Source organism: Opisthocomus hoazin, chromosome 18 (assembly GCF_030867145.1).
Source record: "Opisthocomus hoazin isolate bOpiHoa1 chromosome 18, bOpiHoa1.hap1, whole genome shotgun sequence".
Taxonomy (NCBI): Eukaryota; Metazoa; Chordata; class Aves; order Opisthocomiformes; family Opisthocomidae; genus Opisthocomus; species Opisthocomus hoazin.
Window position 1 is genome coordinate 19,155,111 of NC_134431.1, and position 19,658 is coordinate 19,174,768.

Here is a 19,658-nt window from a genome sequence, read left to right on the forward strand (position 1 = left end):
AGCGCCGCGGGTCGCCCGCTCGCCGACGGCCGGCACCTTCGGCGTGCCTCTGCGGGTGAGTGGGTTGCCGTGGCGGGAGGAAGGAGCTCGGGCCGGGGAGCTTGTCGGTGGGCACTGCTGATGGAGCAGCCTGTGCCGTCCCAACATTAACAAAGCCTTGCTTTTGCCGTGCGAGGGAAATTGGCTTTGGACCAATTTTTTTCTTCTTAACTTCACTCGACAGCGTGAAATACTGGGGCCTGGCGTGCGACTCGCTCCGCGGTGCTGCATTTGTTTTCCAGGCTGGTGCTTAGTGCTTTACAATGTGTCAGATACGCCTCAAATTGTTTTTCGGAGCGAAAGGGGAATTAAATGATCCCTCTCTTTTTTGTCTGTATTGCGTTTTTGTGCACAGGAATCAATGGGGCCCGACTGCGAGTCGCTGCAGAAGAGCGTTATCCCGTGCGTGGCTCTGGAATCGCTTCCTGCCTAACGTTCCCCACCACCTCGTGCCGGGTTCCCACTCTCCCAGGGCCAACGCCGGCGCCAAGGGGCAGCGGGCCGCAGGTGAGCTCCCTGCCCCCGCACCGCGCCCCTGCCCATCTGCGGGTGCTGCCCAGAGCTCGGGGCTGGGGGCGGTGGGGGGTCCCTGCCCCGAGGGGGGTGGTCTCTGCCCCGGGGGGGTCTTTGCTCCTGTCCCTGCCCCGAGGAGCCGCCGCGGGTCCAGGCTGCGCCGCCGCGCCGCCAGCAGGGGGCGGTACAAGCCAAGCCGCGCCGCCCCCCCCGCAGCGCCGCGGGCCCGAGCGGCGCCGCCCGGAGCCTCCCGCTGCCCCGGGGCCGCCGGTTCGAGCCTGCCCGCTCCGCCCCTGGGCGCCGGCGCTGGCTGCTGCGGCCGTGTCAGCCCCTCGCCGGGTGTGCGTCGGGTCATTTCCCGGCTCCTGGCGTGTCCCCGGGGGCTCCTCCGTTGTGCTCCTGCTCGCTGCAGCGTGTGGGTGTATTCCAGCAGCCTCTGGGGAGAGCTCACCGGGGCAAAAGCCGCTTGCTGCCACGTCTGGGAGGCATGGGCGCTGGTCCGGGGTTAGCTCCAGGCTCCCAGCACTGCCTGCGTCATGGGGTGAGGAAACGTCGCTGTTTCTCCCTCCCATTCACTCTGAGAGCTGAGGTCCTCAGCCATTTTTTGCACTGAAATCGCTCTTCAGTTTGGAAGCATAGGAGCCAAGGGAAGGTGTGTACGAGACCTGTGACATCTCACTCACAGAATGGTCGGGGTTGGAAGGGACCTCTGTGGGTCATCTAGTCCAACGCCCCGCCGAAGCAGGGTCACCTACAGCAGGCTGCACAGGACCCTGTCCAGGCAGAACATAGGAGGTGGGCAGGGATGGGTGCTCAAAATTACCTGCACCAGCTGTAGGCGTGATTTGGGATGCTGAAGCACAAGGCCCGGAGGCAGGACAGCTGCCCGCCCTGCCAGCGTGGCCGTATTCTTCACTCTTTCCAGCCTGCTCTGGGTTTTGTCTCCTCCAACGCCTCTTTGCCTCCTTCCAGTGTCACCATGGGGTTTGGAGGCTTCTGCCCTGAGACGGGATCCATGCACCAACGGACACTGGGCTGGGAAATAACAGATGGGTGAGTTAGACCTCGGTTCTGCTCGTCAGGATAATTAACCTATTAGCAAGGGTGGTTTAACATGAACTTGTTCTTTTGCTTCAGCTGCAGTTTCTTGAGAGCAGTTGGTATCTTCTGAGAAATGGGTGTTTATTTACATAATGCTGACTCCAGCCCCCTGAGTACTCGTCAGGGCTGTGACTGATCCCCTGAGGATCATCGGGACAACGCACGGCACTGACTCTGCCGCCTGTGCTGCTGCTGTGTCCGAAGAGACCGTGCCAAGGCTCTATTAGAAGCTGAGAATGAGTTAGAAAGCCTGAAATCTTTACTTATGGAAGATGTATGTGTGTAATATCAGGCTGCTGTTAATTCTTCCCAGGGATTAATAGAGACGATCAAGGACAGTTTCACTCAGTGTGGCTTCGCTGTTTGTAAAGCGAAGCTTCCCCAAACCTGAGGCAAGGCAGAAGCATGGGTTTGAGTCCGTGTTGCTCTCTTTCAGTTGAATGGAAATAGCTGTCTGTATTTAAAAGGTCTGTTGGCACCACGGTGCTGACACTTTCCGAGACAAAGAAATGGACAGAAATCCATTTTCCAGGCTGGAAGGAAGGCACAAAATAAATGAGAAGAATGAAGAGTGAGGAGGAATTGAGGCATTCACAGCGCTCGTGGTGCAAGTAATTGGAAGTGATGGGAAGGAGGCAGCAAAGGGATTCTTTTGTTTAAAATGTGGGACTAGATTTGACTTGCAGGTACGCACTGCATCACCAAGAAACCCCCGCTGCCCTGTCCCTGCGGGCGTGTGCCGGGCAGCACACAGGCAGGGAAGCGGTGCCCCGGGGAAACCGGGAGTGTGCCAGACCTGGGAACATCAAGCTGCAAGCTGCCCGCCCGGAAAGATGCTCAGGGCAGCGCTTTGGCTTCGACTCGGTCTCGGCAGCCGACGGCAGGCAGGCGCTGACAGAATATCGGGAAGCTCGGTGAAAGCCGCGCCTGCCCGAAGCAGCTGGGAGGGGGTCGCGGGGCTGCCTCCACCTCCCTGCCTGGCGCAGCTCGGTCCCCAGCGCCGCTGCCAGCCTTGCTGGGGGGCTCGGGGGTCTTGGTGGCACCCGAAGACACGTCTGCCAAAGCGCCTCTGGTTTTGCACGGTGGCTCATCACATTGTGTCTGGCTGATGAAGTTTGTCCCTCCTCTGCGGCCGACGACGTCACGCTCGCTTTACTTCAGTTCGCATTTGGAAGCAGAAATTTTCCTGTCTATAAAACTCCTGGAGACGTTGATTTGTTGTGCTCTCATGGCAGCGATTTTACTCCGCCGTGCTGTTCGTGCTTGGCGTCGCGGGTGCATCCAGGAATCAGCGCTGCTGCTCTCGCTCCTTCTGGCAGGCACTGCCCTGCGCCTCGTGCTCCGCTCCCCGCTCTCCCTGCCCGTGCTCTCCCTGCCCGTGCTCTCCCTGCCCGTGCTCTCCCTGCCCGTGCTCTCCCTGCCCGTGCTCTCCCTGCCCGTGCTCTCCCTGCCCGTGCTCTCCCTGCCCGTGCTCTCCCTGCCCGTGCTCTCCCTGCCCGTGCTCTCCCTGCCCGTGCTCTCCCTGCCCGTGCTCTCCCTGCCCGTGCTCTCCCTGCCCGTGCTCTCCCTGCCCGTGCTCTCCCTGCCCGTGCTCTCCCTGCCCGTGCTCTCCGCAGGGCCCTGCCCGGAGGTCACGCTGCTGTTTCTCGAGTTCTCTGTGTAGGAAACTGCGCGGGTGAGCGATCAGACACCGGTAAATCTGGAAAAGGATGCTTTTGACGTCTGCCCACGCACAGCACGCCACGAGCCCCTGGTACGTGCGCTCAGCAGCAGCCCTGGGTCAGTGCGAGCCTGGGATCGATCTGGCAGGGCTCGCTGTTGTTATAAAGACTGATGGGTATTAATTAAGCTGCTCTGCGCTGTGGACTGCTGACAATGGAAGCTGCTAAACCAACTGTAAAGCTGGCTCTGGGGATTGTGGGTTTCCGACAATCCCGGGCTGCAGTCCAGTTCCAAAATTTGAGGAGGGTTTGGTTCCTGCAGTTCTGACTAAATCCCTCCAGCTCCTTTCTAGGAGATTTTAGTTTGTGTTTTGGCAAATCCTGTTGCTAGAAATTAGCTTTTGAGGATGGCTCTGGGAGGATTCACCCATCCCAAACCAACCAAGAACATCAGTAACGTAACAAAGGCAGATGCTTCGTTAATGAAGTGTTGCTGGTCGGCATAATTCAGCGAGTTACACTGGACTGGGGAGTTGAGAGAGAGATTCTCTCCTTCCACTTCTCTGAGCAATTTCACCAACAGGAGTGGGCAAAAGCCTCCACCGAGCACGGCTGCTTGCAGAGAGGCAGAGCGAACGCAGCGTGAAGTGACACCGTGCTGGGCCTTCGTTCCCAGCCTCCGGACTGGGCTGGGCTGACCCACAGGCTGGCCGAAGCGTCAGCCCTGCCGCCGTGCCGACCGACTGCGCTGCCGTCGCTGCCGTATTCCCCAGGAAGGTGCCGAGCTTCAGCTGTGGGGGAAGCAGGCTGGACGGCCACAGCCCAGGCGCAGTCGGTGGCTAAAACCCGTTTCGTCTTCCCCCCTTCGTTTTCCCGGGCTTGTTTGAGCAGCCTCATCTAGTTGGAGGCTTGCAGGGTCATTTTCCTACCTGGGTGCTTTCTCCTTTCTCTTGAGCCGCTCTCTTTGGTGACACCAGGGAAGCTGCTTTCTGTCGATGTTCACCGCATCCCTTCGGCAGCGGCCGCTGACTGCTGGAGTGTCCCTGCCGGAGAGCAGCCCGGGTGCTGGTCCAAGGCAGCTCCCTCGCAGGGTGCAAGCCGTGCTGCCAGGGTGAGATTTGTCACCTCGAGGCAGGATGCAGTTTACTTGTATTCTTAATGAGGTGTTCCAATTTCCCCATTGAAGAAGTTGTACAGGCTGAGGTTATTCTTCCTTCTTTCTATTAGCCACAAAACAAGGAAGAAATGTTGTGTTCTGTAGCCTGCAAACCTCTGGACTGTCTCAAAACCCCCATTTGTCATAAAAGTGTGGTGGCGTTCTTCAAATTGTGATGGAAAAATTATCTTGTTTTTTTATTCTTTGATGTTGCTCAGCATTGGAGTCTGAGATGTATGCAGTTCTCCTAAGTTTTCCCTAAGCTTCTGGGGTTCTGAACATCAGAGAAAAAATATCCATGAATTTAATAATATTTAAGAAAAATATAGTATTTGTTTACTTTAATATTACTCTTCTAAGGTTCCTGCTGCTGTTTAACCTGCCATCTCACGAAGCTGCAAGCTCGGGGCAGTTCAGAATGCCAGAGGCCGCTCTGGAGTGTCTTTGCTCTGCAGGGGTTCGTCTTTCCAGGAGCCTTGCCACTTCCCAGCGTTTGTGTTGTGATAATCTCTGCCAGCATTTCTTGCAATGCTTCATTTTAATATATATTCCCTTGTCACTGCAGAACTGAATTCAGCCTTCTGGTAAGTGATATCTAAATCACTGCTGCAAGGAGAGAATGAAATATAGGTGGGTGAGAGAGCCAAAGGATATGACTGAACAAGAGAAGCTCGCACAGCGAGAAGAAATATCTACAGCTGTGTAGAAAATGTGCTGTTCCCTGACAGCTTCTGCTCGCTGCTGGTGGTGCAACACGTGCGTCTCGGGTACCACCACGGCCGGCTGCCTCTCGCCGTGTAACTGCGAGATGATCTGATCTGTGCGTGCCGCCACGTTGTGCATCTGCAGCGACTTGGGTGCTCACTGCGGTGGCACGTCTGATGCCGCTTGGAAATCCACTGCTGCACCTGCTCAGCAGCGATCCTGTAGTGTGTGCATGGCTGGAGCAGGGTCTCCGGACACTTCGGGGTGGACGTGCGTGGTGACTGCTTGGCCTTGTGCATTTGGATGAGGCTCTTTGACAGGGAACAAAAAAGGAGAAAGTGGATAGGTTGTCCCAGGCAGTGACAGCACACTGGGGCAAGCAGCGGAGTCAGCAATAAACCCAGTAAGTGTAAATCACCCTGCAGCACCCGGGGAGGGAGTGAGGAAAGCAGGACTCGCGCTGCTGGTCGGATGTGGGCAGTGGGATGTGCTGGCGAGGGACCGGCTGCCCGGGGCTCGGCTGCGGGACGGACCCCGCTCCCCAGGCTCTGCCCTTCGCAGCCCATGTTGCTCCCCGTCTTCTCCCCGCTGACCAAGCCCTGCGGTCACGGGCAGCTGGGCTGCGTGTTCTGGGGAAGACGATTTTTGACTTCACTCTGCCACTCCAGCCTGCTCAGAGCGGCTGAGCCCATCCCGGGTGCTTGGGACCCAGCTGCTGTCGGCACACCGTGTGCCATCCCCACTGATTGTGTGCTAAATAACACAAGAGCTCCTACAGCGTGGCTGTGGGGGGCTGCTGTGTAGAGTCCGAGCCCTCGGAAGCACGTGCTGAAGGAGCTTCCTGCCTGGCGAGAGCACTTTGCTCTTACTGCAGGAAAACACCTTGTGCAGTACCGAAGAGCAGCCTAAAGCTGTTCTCACTGCCTTCTGTGTTCCCACGGGAAAGCTAGCCCGAAACTCGCTGTGCTGGTAGCAGCTTTCCCCTAACTTCAACCCGAACGTATTGGCTGGTGTTTATTCCTGTGCCAACATCGTCCCTCAGTCCAAGCAGCCTCTGCCTCTGCCTCTCCTCTCCGTCGAGGACGATCATATCTGCTCGTCTTTGTTCCGCCAGGCTGAGCACACCAGCCCCTCTCCGGTCTCCCGGCCGTCTCGGCAGCCCTTTGCTGCATGGTTTCCACCTGAGTCCATCCCTGTCGAACATGGGTGACCAGACCCGAACAAAGTCCCCAGATAAGATCTTCCCAGGGCCCTGCACAATGGAAACTTCCTTGAAGCCCGTCCAAGGCGTCTGCTGAGGGGTGAGATTTTCATCCCTGCGGGATGAGATTTTCCTTTGAACTACGCGTTTCTGCTGCCCTCGGTTTGTTCAGGTAGCATAAGTATTGATATTAAAAATCATATTTATTGGTGGCTTTATACATTTCATTACAACTTCATTTTTTACAGTCAGTTTGTGCCACCCTTTACAGATACAGCTGAAATCAGTTTGAAGCTTGGTCTTAACAAAGTCAACATTTATCAGGTTTCTGCAACTTCTCCGTGTTGCTTTTTATCAAGAAAATCTTTTTCCAGTGTTGCATCGGAAACAGGAATGAGCGTTATCAGGCCCACAACTCCCTGGGGACTGGGAAGAGCAGCTCATTGCCCACCATAAGCCTCCTTGACTCTGTGCCCATGTGCTCCGTGCGCTGCCTGCCCGTACAGGGAGCCCCATCAGCCTCCTGCCAAAAGAAGATGCTTCAGCACCTCTCCCGATTTCCTAAAACGTTGCTTTCCTCATCGCATGGGGATCCCATGGGCCACCATCTCAGAGCACCCTTTTGAAGACCGACTGGGGGGAGAAAAAGCGGCATCTGAGTGATCCAGAGGGAAATGGCAACCGGTCAAGTCAGCGGTGACGTTACCTCGTATAAATCAAGAGAGGTGGCAGCTGGGTGTTGCTTCCAAAGAGCAAGACTGTAGAGGGATGACTGCTCGTGGGATGTGGAGGCTGTCAGGAGAAGGTGTGTCTGGCTGCACACAGTTTTTATATAAGGCCAACTCCTTCCATCTCAGTTGCAGGAAAAAAAGGAAGAACAAGGCAGAATCTCGACAGCTTCCAGAAGAGCCCGAGCAGACGCAAGCGCCCTTCCCAGCTGGCCGCAGCTGATGCAGGTAATCAGATCGCCTGTGCCTCGGAGCCCCGGCTGCGAGGGCTGCGGGGTGGCAGGGAGAGCCTTGCAGCTTGGGAGGGATGCGCGCAGCCTGCCGGGTGCTTTGGTCCACCAAGCTCCTCATCATCCGCCTAAGCCTGTCATTTCATAATTAAATTTATGTTAATAATTATTATTTAGACCTTTATAGTTAGCTTGTTTTTATCACTTGAGCTTTAGTTTGTTGCTTTTGAAAGTTAGAAAGAACAAGAATAATCCTCAGATGCTTCCCTTGGCAAAGACCTATCAAAACTCAGGCAACTTTTCATCATGAGGGTACAGCAAGAACGCTTGCTCAGACACCAGTTCAGGGGAAAAGCAGTTGGGCTTTCTTTTCAGTGAACATGTGGAATGTTTGGGGCAGTCACAAGGGACAAGGAAAGGGCTTTTATTGACCCACACTTGAAGCCCCTCCGCTTGTGTGGACGTGAACAAGGTCCTGCTGCCCCAGGCTCGAGCAGAGCCTGACTTCAGCTCGGTAAAGAGTTGAAGAGGGATTTCTCGCTCGACCTCTTTCCTTGTAAAGACACTGGGATCTCTTCTTAGAGGCTCTTCCCCCACTTTTCACTCGGGTGTCTGTCTTGCCAGCAGCGGAGTCTTCTGGAGCTGACGATGTTGAAGCTTTTTGGAATCGTCTTTTTCTGTGGCCTCCTCTCACCCTCCCAAGAAGTCTTGTCTGGTCTGTCCTGTGCCGTCAGTCCCGCGGCGATGCAGAAAGGTAACGAGAAAACATGAGTTATGTTTATTCTGAAAGCTACGTGGGGCTGTGATGTGGAGTAAAACCTCCTGAGCGTCTTGATCTGCATTTTATAGTTCCTGAGGGCTGCAGACTTCGCGTGGAGCGTCTGACAGCCATTGCTGGTTTTACAGGTCAGGGAAATCTCTGCTCCAGAACTGGGACACGTTTTGCACCAAACAGCCATACAGAATTTCAGGGCTACAGCTGGGTTATTTCTCCTTTTTGTCTCAGTTTCTCACTTCCAGATTGGAGCAGCTGATATTTGGCAAACATCTGCTGTGACGTGTAGCGGCTGTGTTAATATTTGCAATACTCTAGAAAAAAAAAAAAAGAGGCCTGTTTCAAGTTGCTTCTGTTTAAAGAAAACCCAATCAACCACAAACCCAAACAGACCCCTTTACAAATGGGAAACAAGCTGTGAGCTGAAGCACAGCTCCCACTGAGGGGTTTGCTGTTGTCAGTATGATATGTATTGTGTATTGTACTACCCGGACCGCGGTGCTGTGCAGCCTGCGCTGGGTGACCCTGCTTCGGCAGGGGGTTGGGCTGGGGGATCCCCAGAGGTCCCCTCCACCCCTGCCATGCTGGGATCCTGGGATTTCTGGAAGGGCATAATGGCACGGTAGTCTTTAGGTCAGAGGTATGGATTGCTCTCCACCGCTACCCCTCCTGGTTAATTCACTCCGGGCAGCTTTGGTTCAGCGCACGCTGTAAAACATCATCCCCTGTGTGATTCGGTTGCACTGAGGCTGCCGATGCCTTCATCAGGGGTTTTGGGGAGAGGTGGGGCTCTGTGTGGGACGCCTTTGCCAGGACAGGTCTGACCGAGTGGAGAGAGCTGGTTGCTGCAGGTGCCCGTCCTCACGCCGCGATGTTTTCCAGTGCTCTCGGATGCCATACTTCAAAACGGACTTCTCCAGCAGCACCTGCAGGGCCTCGTGGTCCCAAACATCATGGGTGGAGAGGGTCTGCTGAGCTCCCCCACCAGCATCACCGGGTAAGTGGAGAGCGAGGGCTTCTTTGTGAGTGCACCTTGACCAGCAATTCCGAAGGAGCAGAAGCTGAGCTGCAGCTGGCCTGCCTGGCCCAAGTAGTTATCCTCATTTTATTTTGATGCTGAAACTCTGGCCTGACAAATGTTTCCTCTGTGGTAGCAAGGTGGATGGTGAAAGCACTGCAGGTTGTGGGTGGAGAGGCAGAATGATGGCTTTGGTGCTGCTGCTGATGTCTGAGATCCTTGATGGCACTGAGGGAGGGAAGAAAGTGCCACAGAGAGAAAAAACGGACTGCTCTGTAAAGTTGGCTTCCACCCCAGTCTGATTCTAGGTTACCTTCTTTTGGGTTTCAGCTGCAGACTCTGTCTCTCATCCTGGAGCTGGCATCTCTTGCTTATAACACTCCTGCCTCCAGCTGGAGGTGGCCGTGGCCGTGTGGGCGCTGTGGGTTCCTCAGGGCGTGCAGCCGCTCAGCTGCTAGAAGATGCTTTTAATCTGTGCCAGCTTCTGCTGTTGTTTGCAGCCTACACCTCGCCGAGGTTCGGGTCCCCAGGCTGTCCGTGTCGCTGCTGCCAGGAATCGGAGTCCAGATGATCATCACCGCCAAGCTGGAGCTCAGGGGCAACTGGTGAGTGTGGCGCTTCACGGAGGCTGTTAAGGGAAACCCCTGTCTGCAGGCTTCCTCTTGTGTGATGTTTTGAATCTTTTAGGGTTTTTCTTACCTATAGTAAAGTCACAGCAGAACAGGCAGCAAAAGATGGCTTGTGGCATTTGTGATGAGTGGCAGGAGATGGAGGGGAGGTTTGCTGCTCTGGATTTGCCGAGTTTCTCTGGTTAGTGGCTGAGAGATGAAATATCTTCAACCTGTTTACTTTTTTTCAGCTTGGTTGGCCTCCTTTCAGACCTAATTAGTATCTTAGTGGACGTGAGAATCACTGCAAACATTAAATGCACAAACTTTGAGTCGGGCACGGTCCAGGTCGTCATTGAAGACTGCCTCTGCGTTCTCGGGGCCATCAAGATCAACCTCCTGGCTGGGTGAGTGTCTGTAGGTTTACGTCTTCCGTTGCCTGCGATCCTCTGCTCTTTACCCAACGATCCAGACAGTCTGCCAGGACACAGACGGGGCTCAGCTGACGCGGAGCTGGGTCTCAGGGAAAGCAGTTTCCTTCCCGTTGCCAAGGCAGTTGCTTCAGTGGGACTGACAAAAAAATTGGTTCTTGGAAGACGAGGGTTAATTTGTCCTGTTTGTCCGTGGAAATGTCAAGATCTGAAGTGTGAGGTCTGGTACCTCTTCCAGTGCACTTTCAGTGATCTTAGCTTGTGAATTGGTGTCCAAAGGGTGGGAGTAAGAAGGCAGGGAGTGTGCTAGGAGAACGGCACCGTTGCTTGCCCTGGTTTTGTACCGCTACCCGTGCGGCACCAGCACTCTGCCTTTAGCTGCTGCCGCAGCAGGATGCCGGGCTTTTGCTCTGCCCGCTGTGGTCTGTGTAATTCCATGCAGAAGTCCCATCTCTTGCTCAGTCTTATTAAATTCTTGGCAGAAAGAATTTGCTGCCTGTATTGATGAATGCAACAGTAAATTGATCGTGGGGAAATATTTTCTTTTATTGCTTTTGAATTACTCACTTTTCAGGTTCGTTGAATTTCTCCTAATTAATTTTTTCATTATGCATTATATTTCAATCAGTGCAGCAGCTGCTTTGAAAGCGACTGTGTGAGTGAACAGAGGAACACGACTCACCCGCTCTGGGGGTCATATTTTCCGTTTGAGCAGGATTAAAGCGATGGGGAGCAGGAATCGAGCTCCCTGTGGGTAGGGGGGAGCGGGGATGTGCGCGGCTGACCTCGTACAGTTCCTCAGAAGTGTCTATAGGCAGAACCTGAGCATAAATAACAAGATGCAGTACGAGTTCCTGCTGTCTGTGGCTTGCACAGTGTGCTGCTGCATGTTTTAACTCGACAGGCCAGAAATATATTGATTATCAGAAGTAAATGGCTCTGCGCTGCCTGCACACATCCCAGAGTGAGCTATTTAACAGCAGTGTTGAAAAGTTACACACCAGATTTCTCCTCGTTCTTCCACATGTAAATTGTTTGTTTCCCAGAACTAGCATGGACATACCTCATAACAACTCCACCTCCCCTTCACCACGGCACTGACGTAAATACCAGAGGGAGACGACCCAACCTGGGTTACACTGCGAGGGGCTCGCTCCTGTCATGCCATGATGTCTGCACACCCCAAGTGCTGATGCCCTCAGCCCAATCCTGCCCTCGGCGAGGCCAGCAGCCCCTCGCCCTCCCCGCCTTCTGCACAGCCCCTGCTCTTGCCGGGACTCGCTGCAGTGGTGTCCCTGAAGGGACGGCTGGGGACCGGGCAGTGTGTAACACAGGGGCTGGAGATCCTTTGGTCTCCTGCCCTGGAGCTGTGCTTGTAGTGATGGGGAGTTTTTCTCTTTTCTTTCCAGCTTGCTGTCACTATCAGTAGATGACATAGTGCTTACCCAGCTGACAGCGACTCTGCCCGGCTTGGTAAGCCTGAAGGTCGCCCTCCTTTCATGGCTGAAACACAGAAACATCAGGAACTCCACGTTACGAGGTCACCACGAGCTGCACTGTCTCTGTGCTGCTTCCCGGCGTCACGGCGCGTGCCGGTCGGCAGGGTTGGCTGCTGCCAGCCGGGTCCTGCCTGCAGACCGGTGCCCCAAGTGTCCCCCAGATCAGAGCAGTCCCCTTCGGTGCGGTTCCACCGCTCCAGGGACGCTCCCCTGCCCCAGGTCCTTCACAGCATCCCAGCTGCCGCCTGATGCCGCGCAGCCCGTTTTCCCTGGGGATTTAGCTGGAAAGGAGCGGGTCTGGGCAGGCTCCCTGCAGAGGGGTGGCGAGGGGGCTCGAGCGGTCACGTTTCTGTTTTGTGTTGCAGCTGTGTCCAGTAGTTGGTATCGTCATCAACCATGTGAACATCCAGCTCCTGAGCACGCTCAACGGTAGGCTTCTCGCGGAGCATCGGGTGCTGCCTCGTGTTCCCTGCCATCCTGCGGCGGGAGGTCCCTTTCCCAGCTCCAGCCCAGCAGCACCCGGGAGGAGCTGCGCTGGGGCAGGGCTGCGACCGAGCCTGGGATTCGCACCCGAGCAGGCGAAGAGGACTGCTCGCACCTGCGCCTCCGGACGCCATCTTTACACGCCGCCCTCGGGTTTAGCTCCGTGTCTTTGCTGCTCTCTTTGGGCTGTGTTCTAAAGGCAGACCCTACAAAGCTGAATTTGGGGGCACAAACTGAGGCACAGGAAGTTCCGTCTGAACATGAGGAAGAACTTCTTCCCTCTGAGGGTGACGGAGCCCTGGCCCAGGCTGCCCAGGGAGGTTGTGGAGTCTCCTTCTCTGGAGATATTCAAGACCCGCCTGGACGGGGTCCTGTGCAGCCTGCTCTGGGTGACCCTGCTTCGGCAGGGGGGTTGGACTAGATGACCCACAGAGGTCCCTTCCAACCCCTACTATTCTGTGATTCTGTGATTCTGTGATTCTGTGATTCTGTGATTCTGTGGGGGTGTTTTGGCTGTTTTGAGCAGCAGCAAGCATCCCACAGCACTGAACGCTTGGGAACTGGTTGTGGGTGTGAGGTCTGGCGGGGGGCTTGCGGGGTCGGGGGGGTTCGTGTTGCTGCTGCTGTCCTGATGTTGTAACAATATTTTTATCTCCGTGAAGCTGTGATCCCGGTCGGTGCGGCAGGAACCATTCACTACCAGCTGGCCAGCCTCCCGTTCACCTCTGGCTCGTTCCTTGGGATGGATCTAGACGTAAGTTCACACCGGGCAGCGGGACCCTGCGAGCAGGACTGCGGCGTGGTGCCTGTCAGGCTCTGCACCCTCATCCCACGGGAGCAGTCGTCTTCTCCCGGTACAACCCCATGGAGGAGCTGGGCTGACGACGTGTTCTGGAAACGCTAGCTAGACAGCTAGATCCTTACCCGAGTCACCACGAAGTGACTGTGCTTTTCTGCAAGCCCTCTTCTGCTCTGTTGGCAAACTTCTCCCGAGACCGCGTATCTGCTGTGTGTGACTGCTGGGGTGAGCAGCTTTCCTCCTCTTCCTCGCCCTGCCTGCAGCCTGGGCGCTGCTGCTTTTGGCCTTTGCTGTTCAGTCTCCGTGGTGGGTGAGTGCTGAACCAAGCTGATGGATGTAGTTTTTACTTCTGTCTCCCTGGGGGAAAAAACCCAAAGAAAATGGCAAAAACCAAACAGTGCTTTCAAACAGGAGAGCTTAAATAAGAGAAGGTGGCTGGTGAGGAGCAGCTGGGACATAAGCAATAAAGAACAGCCAGGGCTAACGACGAACACTGCAGCCGGTGCCGTCAGCGCTGCTGCTCCTGCTTTAGTGCAGATGCTTCACCCGGGTTGGCCTTTGCCCCCGCTGAGCTCCTCAGTTCAAGAAAGATGAGGAGCTACTGGAGAGAGTCCAGCGGAGGGCTACGAGGATGGTGAGGGGACTGGAGCATCTCCCCTACGAGGAGAGGTTGAGGGAACTGGGCTTGTTCAGCCTGGAGAAGAGAAGGCTGCGAGGGGACCTTAGAAATGCCTACAAATATCTGAAGGGTGGGGGTCAGGAGGACGGGGCCAGACTCTTTTCAGTGGCGCCCAGTGACAGGACAAGGGGCAACAGGCACAAACTGAGGCACAGGAAGTTCTGTCTGAACATGAGGAAGAACTTCTTCCCTCTGAGGGTGACGGAGCACTGGAACAGGCTGCCCAGGGAGGTTGTGGAGTCTCCTTCTCTGGAGATATTCCAGCCCCGCCTGGACGGGGTCCTGTGCAGCCTGCTCTGGGTGACCCTGCTTGGGCAGGGGGGTTGGACTAGATGACCCACAGAGGTCCCTTCCAACCCCTACTATTCTGTGATTCTGTGATTCTGTGAGCCCAGATGGTCGGAGCTGGTCTCCTCAGCAGGCGGGTGGTGTCGGTGCAAGCTTCTGCTGGAGCCCGAGGAAGGCTCACGCCCGGCTGGGACCCCCGGGCTGGCAGCGCCTTCGCCGCTCGTTTGCTCTGGGGGTGAAATCTCAAGGATGAAGTGAAGCAAAAAGTTTGGATGAAGCGAGTTATTGGCTAAGAAGGCCTCAGTTACGCTCTCTGGCCTTTATCAGCTCCTTTCGTCTATGGAATGCGGAGGGAATTGCTCCCTGTCCAAGGCTCTCCCGAAGCTGCTGGCGAGAGGAGGGCTGTGTCAGGCGGCACAGACGCTGCGCTCTCCGTCTCGAGGATCTGGGCATGCCTCGTGGCTTTGAAGGAAGGGTTTAACGCCCGCGTCACCTCTCTTCACAGGGTGCGGTGAAGCGGGTGGGAGGCAGCATCATCCCCCACGACTCGTCCCCTTCCACTTTGCCTCCGCTGCTGGACAACCTTATGGTCATGGGAATGCGGCCGAGCTTTCTGAACTCGGTCCTGTCCCTGCTGCTCCAGATGCCGTCGCAGAACTTCACCTGCACGCCAGGAGCTGTGAGTGCAGCGGCACCGTGTGTCGCGCCGGGGAGGTGATCTGGGACGTGCACCAGCCGGACCTCGGCTTGGCTCAGGGAGCAGCCGGGCTGTGCACGGCATCCCCAGCCTGCACACCCAGCCGCAGCCGGGCTGGGGCCCGTGCACGCGTTCGCCTGCGGGTGCTGCAGCCCCAGCGCTGCGTCCTTACCGCTCATTTCGGAAAGTGATGATAGCACGTGCAACGCTCAGCCGCTCTCGGCTCTGCAGGGGCACCCCCAGGGATCCCTGCTGAAACCAGCTGTGTGCTGGTTATGCCATGGGCTCCTGGGGTTCCGTAAAGTGTTTCAAGAGGTCTTTAAAATGCTGCTGGGAAAAGCAACTTCGTAGATGCAATGCGATTCTCTGGTGCACGCATTTTCTGCACCTCCGATCTGTACCTCCACTGGGAAATGTCAGGGGTCCACACGCTGGAAGACGTTGAGGGTCTCTGGGTTACATCTTCCGCTGCTGGTTGCTCTCACCAGAACGACTGCCTGGGAATTGGCCGGGCAGCTGGGGAGCGGTGGTGGAGGGCTCGGGGTGCTGCTGTAACGTAGGTCTGCGTGCGGCTGGGCTGCCCGTGGCTGCGCTGGGGACCGCGAGTGGATGAGGGCTCGGGGACTGGCCCCGGGACTGCGAAGAAGCTGGCTGGGGACAGGGACACAGGCGGAAGAGGGGTGACCCCAGCAGCATGGGTGTTGCTGAAATTGGCTGGAGCGCCCATCCGGGCTGCTTGTGCTTTTATTCCAACAGTTCTCTGGTGCCAGCCAGCTGCAAGAAGCCATCGCGACCCTTCTTCCTGCTGAGGTGAGTGGCCTTTGCTGGCGCTTTGCTGGTGTCTGTACACCTCGCCAGGTCCGAGGACGTCCAAGTGATGCACCTGGATGTGCCAGCACACTGCTCCAAAAGGTCTCCGGTCTTCTGCTCCCCTCCTCTTGCCCATACTGAGCATGCACCATGGCCGAACCGTGCCAGCACAGCTCGAGGCTGCCCTGCTGCCCGTCCAGGTGATGGGAGCAGGTGAAGGGACCGGAGCTTCGTGCCCAACCCTTGACAGCCTCTGCACGGTGCCTGCTTTCCTGTGTGCCATCGGCTGTAGCCTACCTTCTCCCACTCCCTAAGCAGGGGAACGTCTTCTCTTGCAGCTCACAGCCGTTGGCAGAAAGAGATGATAAATGTCCAGCATCTCCCATTTCCAGGGCACCACGGGCACCCTCTTACAGCCACAGCCCCCTGCCTGTCCACCTTTGCTTACTCAACCCCTCACTGCCCTCAGCAAAGAGTGCCGACTCGTGCTGCTGGACCTATTTGCTCTGTAAATTTGGCTTGTCCGAGGTCTGTGTGACCTTGGGGGAGGTCCCACAGCGTTCCAGGACTGTGGGATTCTGGTCTGGACAGCGTGTGGGGTATGGGTAGCCACCTCCATGCATCCCCAATCCCCACAGTGCTCCACCTGCCTTGGGACCAGTCCACTGAACATTAAGCTAACGTTGTCTGGGAACCCGCTCATCCTCTTGGAAGAAAACAAAGCCACTGTCCAGCTTGCGGTGACGATTCAGGTGTTCATCCAGGGTTCAGATGGGCTCATCCTCAACCTCCTGCTGTTGCAGGCCGTAAGTGTGCATGTGAAGACCTCAAACGGGTGAAGCGTGCAGCCAGCCAAGTGACTGGCAGCCGGGATGGGGACATTTCCACAGGCTCATCCTCTCCCTCTCTGCTTGCAGAACCTCAATCTAGACGTTGGCGTGTCGATTGCTGGAGGCAGACTGGTGCTGGGCTTGTCCCTGGGCAGGTAGGCTCTCCCTGCAGCAGGGGTGATGGGTGCAGACCCTGCTGCACCCCCAGTCCCTTCGCTCCCCTGGGACAGCCCTGGCTCTTCAGCCATACCGGGAAACTCCGGCTGTCCCTGAGCTCAGGGTACAGGTTTAGTTTTCTGGGGAGCAGTGGCCAGCAGAGAGCGGGGCCACAGGAGGGGCTGCAACGCATCAGGGACGCTCCTGAGAGTTTCACAGCTGGCTGACAGCGCAAGGTGGACAGGTATTGGTGACGTTCAGGAGACACTGCAGCAGTGGGACAGTTCCAGGAGACTGGAGGAACAGTCCATGTCAGTTTGATATCAAGGAGAAGCGAGGTAACCTGAATAATTGCAAGACTGTCAGCTTGACTTGGATGCTGGGCATTAGGCTGAAGTGTCTGACATTGGACATGAGTGACACAGGAGCAAAGGGAAGTACTGCCGTTAAGGCCAGTCGAGGTGTGATTAAAGATTGGAAAGCATTTCTAACGGTGAGAGGTTTGAGGATTTCAAGCCATTTAGCTTGTCAAAGAGCTAGATTTAGAAGCAGCACTGGCATATCTTGTATGCGGCGATATAGAGAATAGAAATGCATCAGAGAGCTTTTAATTCAACAGACAAAGATATAACCAGATTCCGCAGAAGTAGAAAAGAGAAATTCAAAGTGGAAATAAAGCATACATGTTAGCTACCGAGAGAGTTGTGCGACTGCAATGACAGATTAGGAGCTGCAGCGCGTTCTCCAGAGCTCGTGATCTTTACATCCGGGCTGGATGACTTTTCTAGAAGCTCTGCTCTCAGCTAGGCGGGAGCTGACTCCTTTCCCAAGATGGATAAATACCCGGGCACAGGAGAGGGAAGGGGAAGCCAGGAGCTAGCATGTACCCCGTTGCAGTGCTGCTTCATCGACAAGCAAATAAAAATTAGGTCAAGCTTTTATTTTCCTATTTTCTTTTCCCTGTTGCAAGCGTGGCAGTGCCTGCTGCTCGTGTTACAGTCCAGTGATCCCTGTACGGATGCCCTGGTGATGCCCCACCGGGATCCCACGCGCTGGGAGGTGGCAGGGGTCTCATGGCAGTGGCCTCTGAGCTCTGCCAGGTGCCTCGGCCTCTGACGTGCCGTTTGCTTTCCTTTCCCTGCAGCATTTCCCTCTCCCTGGAGTCTTCCGATGTTGGCATCAGTGATGTAAGTCTCTGGCAGCAGCCCAGGGTTTGCTGGGCGCGCAGAGCGGCCGAGTGCCGTGCCCGGCGGCTCTGGGGACGGAGGGAGACGCGGTCGCCGCGTGATGCTGTGACGTGTCCTGGCTGTGAAGGATTGCGTCTGCTGGTGGCCTCAGTTGTCACCTGCTCTGCTTTGCAGGACATAGCAATTCCTCTTTTCCTGCCTTTTTTTTTCCTTCTGCCTGTTCTGGTGATGCAAAGGTAAAGCCTCAAGTCTGTTTGTTTATTCACCCTGGCTCGGGCAAAGCTTACACGGAGCTCCAGCAGGAGTTTTACCTGGTAGAAGGTTTCCCAAAGGAAGCAGCAAATGAAAATCAAGGAGGAAAAGTAGATTTGCTTTAAAGAAAAGAGGAACTATTTGTCCTTCTGCTGCGTCAGTGGGCAGCGACTCCCGGTCCTGAGGACTGGCTGTCTCCCAGCCGCGGTGCTGGGCTGTGCTGGCTGCGGTCCTGTGCCCGTCAGCGCCGCTCACGCCTTTGTTCCTTCTCTGGTTCAGATCTCGACCTTGAAGCCGCACATCAGCAGTCTGGTGGTGGAGTTGTTGCTGCCCCTTCTCAACGGTACGGTGACCGGTGACCGGTGACCGGGCGGCTGTAACGTCGGGGTGCTTCGACTGAGGAAGGGAGGGGGATGGGTCTGCCTGACTGAAAGCGGGAGAGCTGGAGCAATTAGAGGGTCTGCAGTCCCAGTTTTGAGGCTGTAGTTGAAAGTCTCATCCTTATTCTTACACCATCCACCCCAGCTTCGGTCCTAGGGGCCCTGGAAATGGTTAGGGCCAGAGAATGTGAGGAAAGCCAAACCGCATCGTGCGTGGCGGTGCTGCGGTCGCCTGTGCCCCCGGAGCAGCGCTGCTCCCTTCGCCCTCCCCGCGAGCAGCTTTAGCGTGGGGTGGGAGCTGGGCTCGCCCCTCCGGCAGTGGGTAAGGACCTTTCTGTCCCCTGCAGCTGCTCTGGGCATCGGCATCCCTCTGCCAAACGTGCTGGGCATCCCCTTACTGAAGGTGCATGTCCGGATACTAGGGGTAAGTGTTCGGAAAGGCGATCTCCTCCCGCGATGCCTCTAGGTCCCTGGGGCTGTTCCTGGCAGCTGGCTCCTGCAGCAGGACCCTGCCAGCGGCGGTTTCACGTGCAAGAGCCATAGATTTTAAGCCTTGGAAGGCCAGAAAGGGTTGCTCTATCTGACCTCCCTCGGGTACAGACAACGCTGCCGAGTGTGCCCACCAGTGTTACCAAGCCAGGTGCGGAACGAGCAGTGTTCAGCCCCTCTGGGGTGGTCGCAGCTCCCCCGTCCAGGCTGCCTCTCTCTGCTGGGGAGCTCTGTGAGAGCAGCTCTGGTGTGGGGCCAAGGGGTCTGGCAAGCCCGTTCGAGTGGCATCGTTCAGTGTCTTGAATTGCACCGAACCCCAGCCCTGTGCATCCCGGAGATGTCCCAGGGGAGCTGGGGCGTTCTCCGACGCTCCCCGAGGGCTGCTGTGCCCTCCCTGTTACGAATCTGGCGCGAGGGTGTTTGCCGGAGGGTTTCTGCTCGCTGTGCGGTGCTGCCGAGCTGCTGCGAACCAGGACCCCTCGAAGGCGGGCAGTAACGTGGCTGCGTCGCTCCTTGCGCTTCTCCAGGGCCTGCTGGCGATTCTCGTGTGAGCTGGGGAGTGCGGGGAGGTCTCTCAGGGCAGAGGAGGAGGAAGAAAGATCAGCGAGGATGGAGCATCCAGACCGGCATTATCTACTTTTCTTTTCTGAACTTGATTCAAGATTCCTGGTAACATTGAAGAGACTTTAAAGTTAATTGGCACATGTGAGTACTGAGATGCTTGCATAAGCCAAAACCCGACGGGCAGCTCTGTGTACAAATATTTATTCAGAGAAATTAGCAGGATTTGGGGATCACCGTTATAGCAGTTGCAAGTGATGCTGCAGCGGAATTGTTAAATTCATTCTGAGGGAAAATTGTTCTTGATATGATGAAAAAGTGAACTTGTTTCTAAGGAAACATCACCATCCACGCTGGGAGGGGTATGAAGTGCCGAGCGGGA

General features: G+C 56.1%; 1 protein-coding gene across 4 annotated transcripts; it reads left to right on the forward strand.

Annotated features, from left to right (window-relative positions):
- Positions 1 to 3,103: 3,103 nt before the first annotated feature.
- Positions 3,104 to 19,658, forward strand: LOC104330574 (BPI fold-containing family B member 4). 4 transcript variants are annotated; one of them, XM_075438359.1, is made up of 18 exons: positions 3,104 to 5,578; positions 6,290 to 6,476; positions 6,751 to 7,332; positions 7,959 to 8,088; positions 8,992 to 9,106; positions 9,628 to 9,732; positions 9,987 to 10,142; positions 11,576 to 11,639; positions 12,031 to 12,094; positions 12,811 to 12,902; positions 14,420 to 14,593; positions 15,368 to 15,421; positions 16,060 to 16,227; positions 16,339 to 16,406; positions 17,552 to 17,594; positions 18,126 to 18,189; positions 18,574 to 18,650; positions 19,243 to 19,658. In XM_075438359.1, the coding sequence occupies exons 3-18, from the start codon at positions 7,327 to 7,329 to the stop codon at positions 19,264 to 19,266; spliced, it is 1,404 nt and encodes a 467-aa protein (XP_075294474.1). In that variant the 5' UTR covers positions 3,104 to 5,578; positions 6,290 to 6,476; positions 6,751 to 7,326; the 3' UTR covers positions 19,267 to 19,658. The 4 variants fall into 4 exon arrangements, with proteins under 4 accessions (XP_075294474.1, XP_075294475.1, XP_075294473.1 ...); XM_075438360.1 differs by having other exon boundaries at positions 3,104 to 5,054; XM_075438358.1 differs by having other exon boundaries at positions 3,104 to 3,406; positions 3,898 to 6,476.

Coding starts and splice junctions, on each gene's coding strand:
- LOC104330574 (XM_075438359.1), top strand. Junction 10,143..11,575: donor AAGATCAACCTCCTGGCTGG/GTGAGTGTCTGT, acceptor TTTTCTTTCCAG/CTTGCTGTCACTATCAGTAG. Junction 12,095..12,810: donor GCTCCTGAGCACGCTCAACG/GTAGGCTTCTCG, acceptor ATCTCCGTGAAG/CTGTGATCCCGGTCGGTGCG.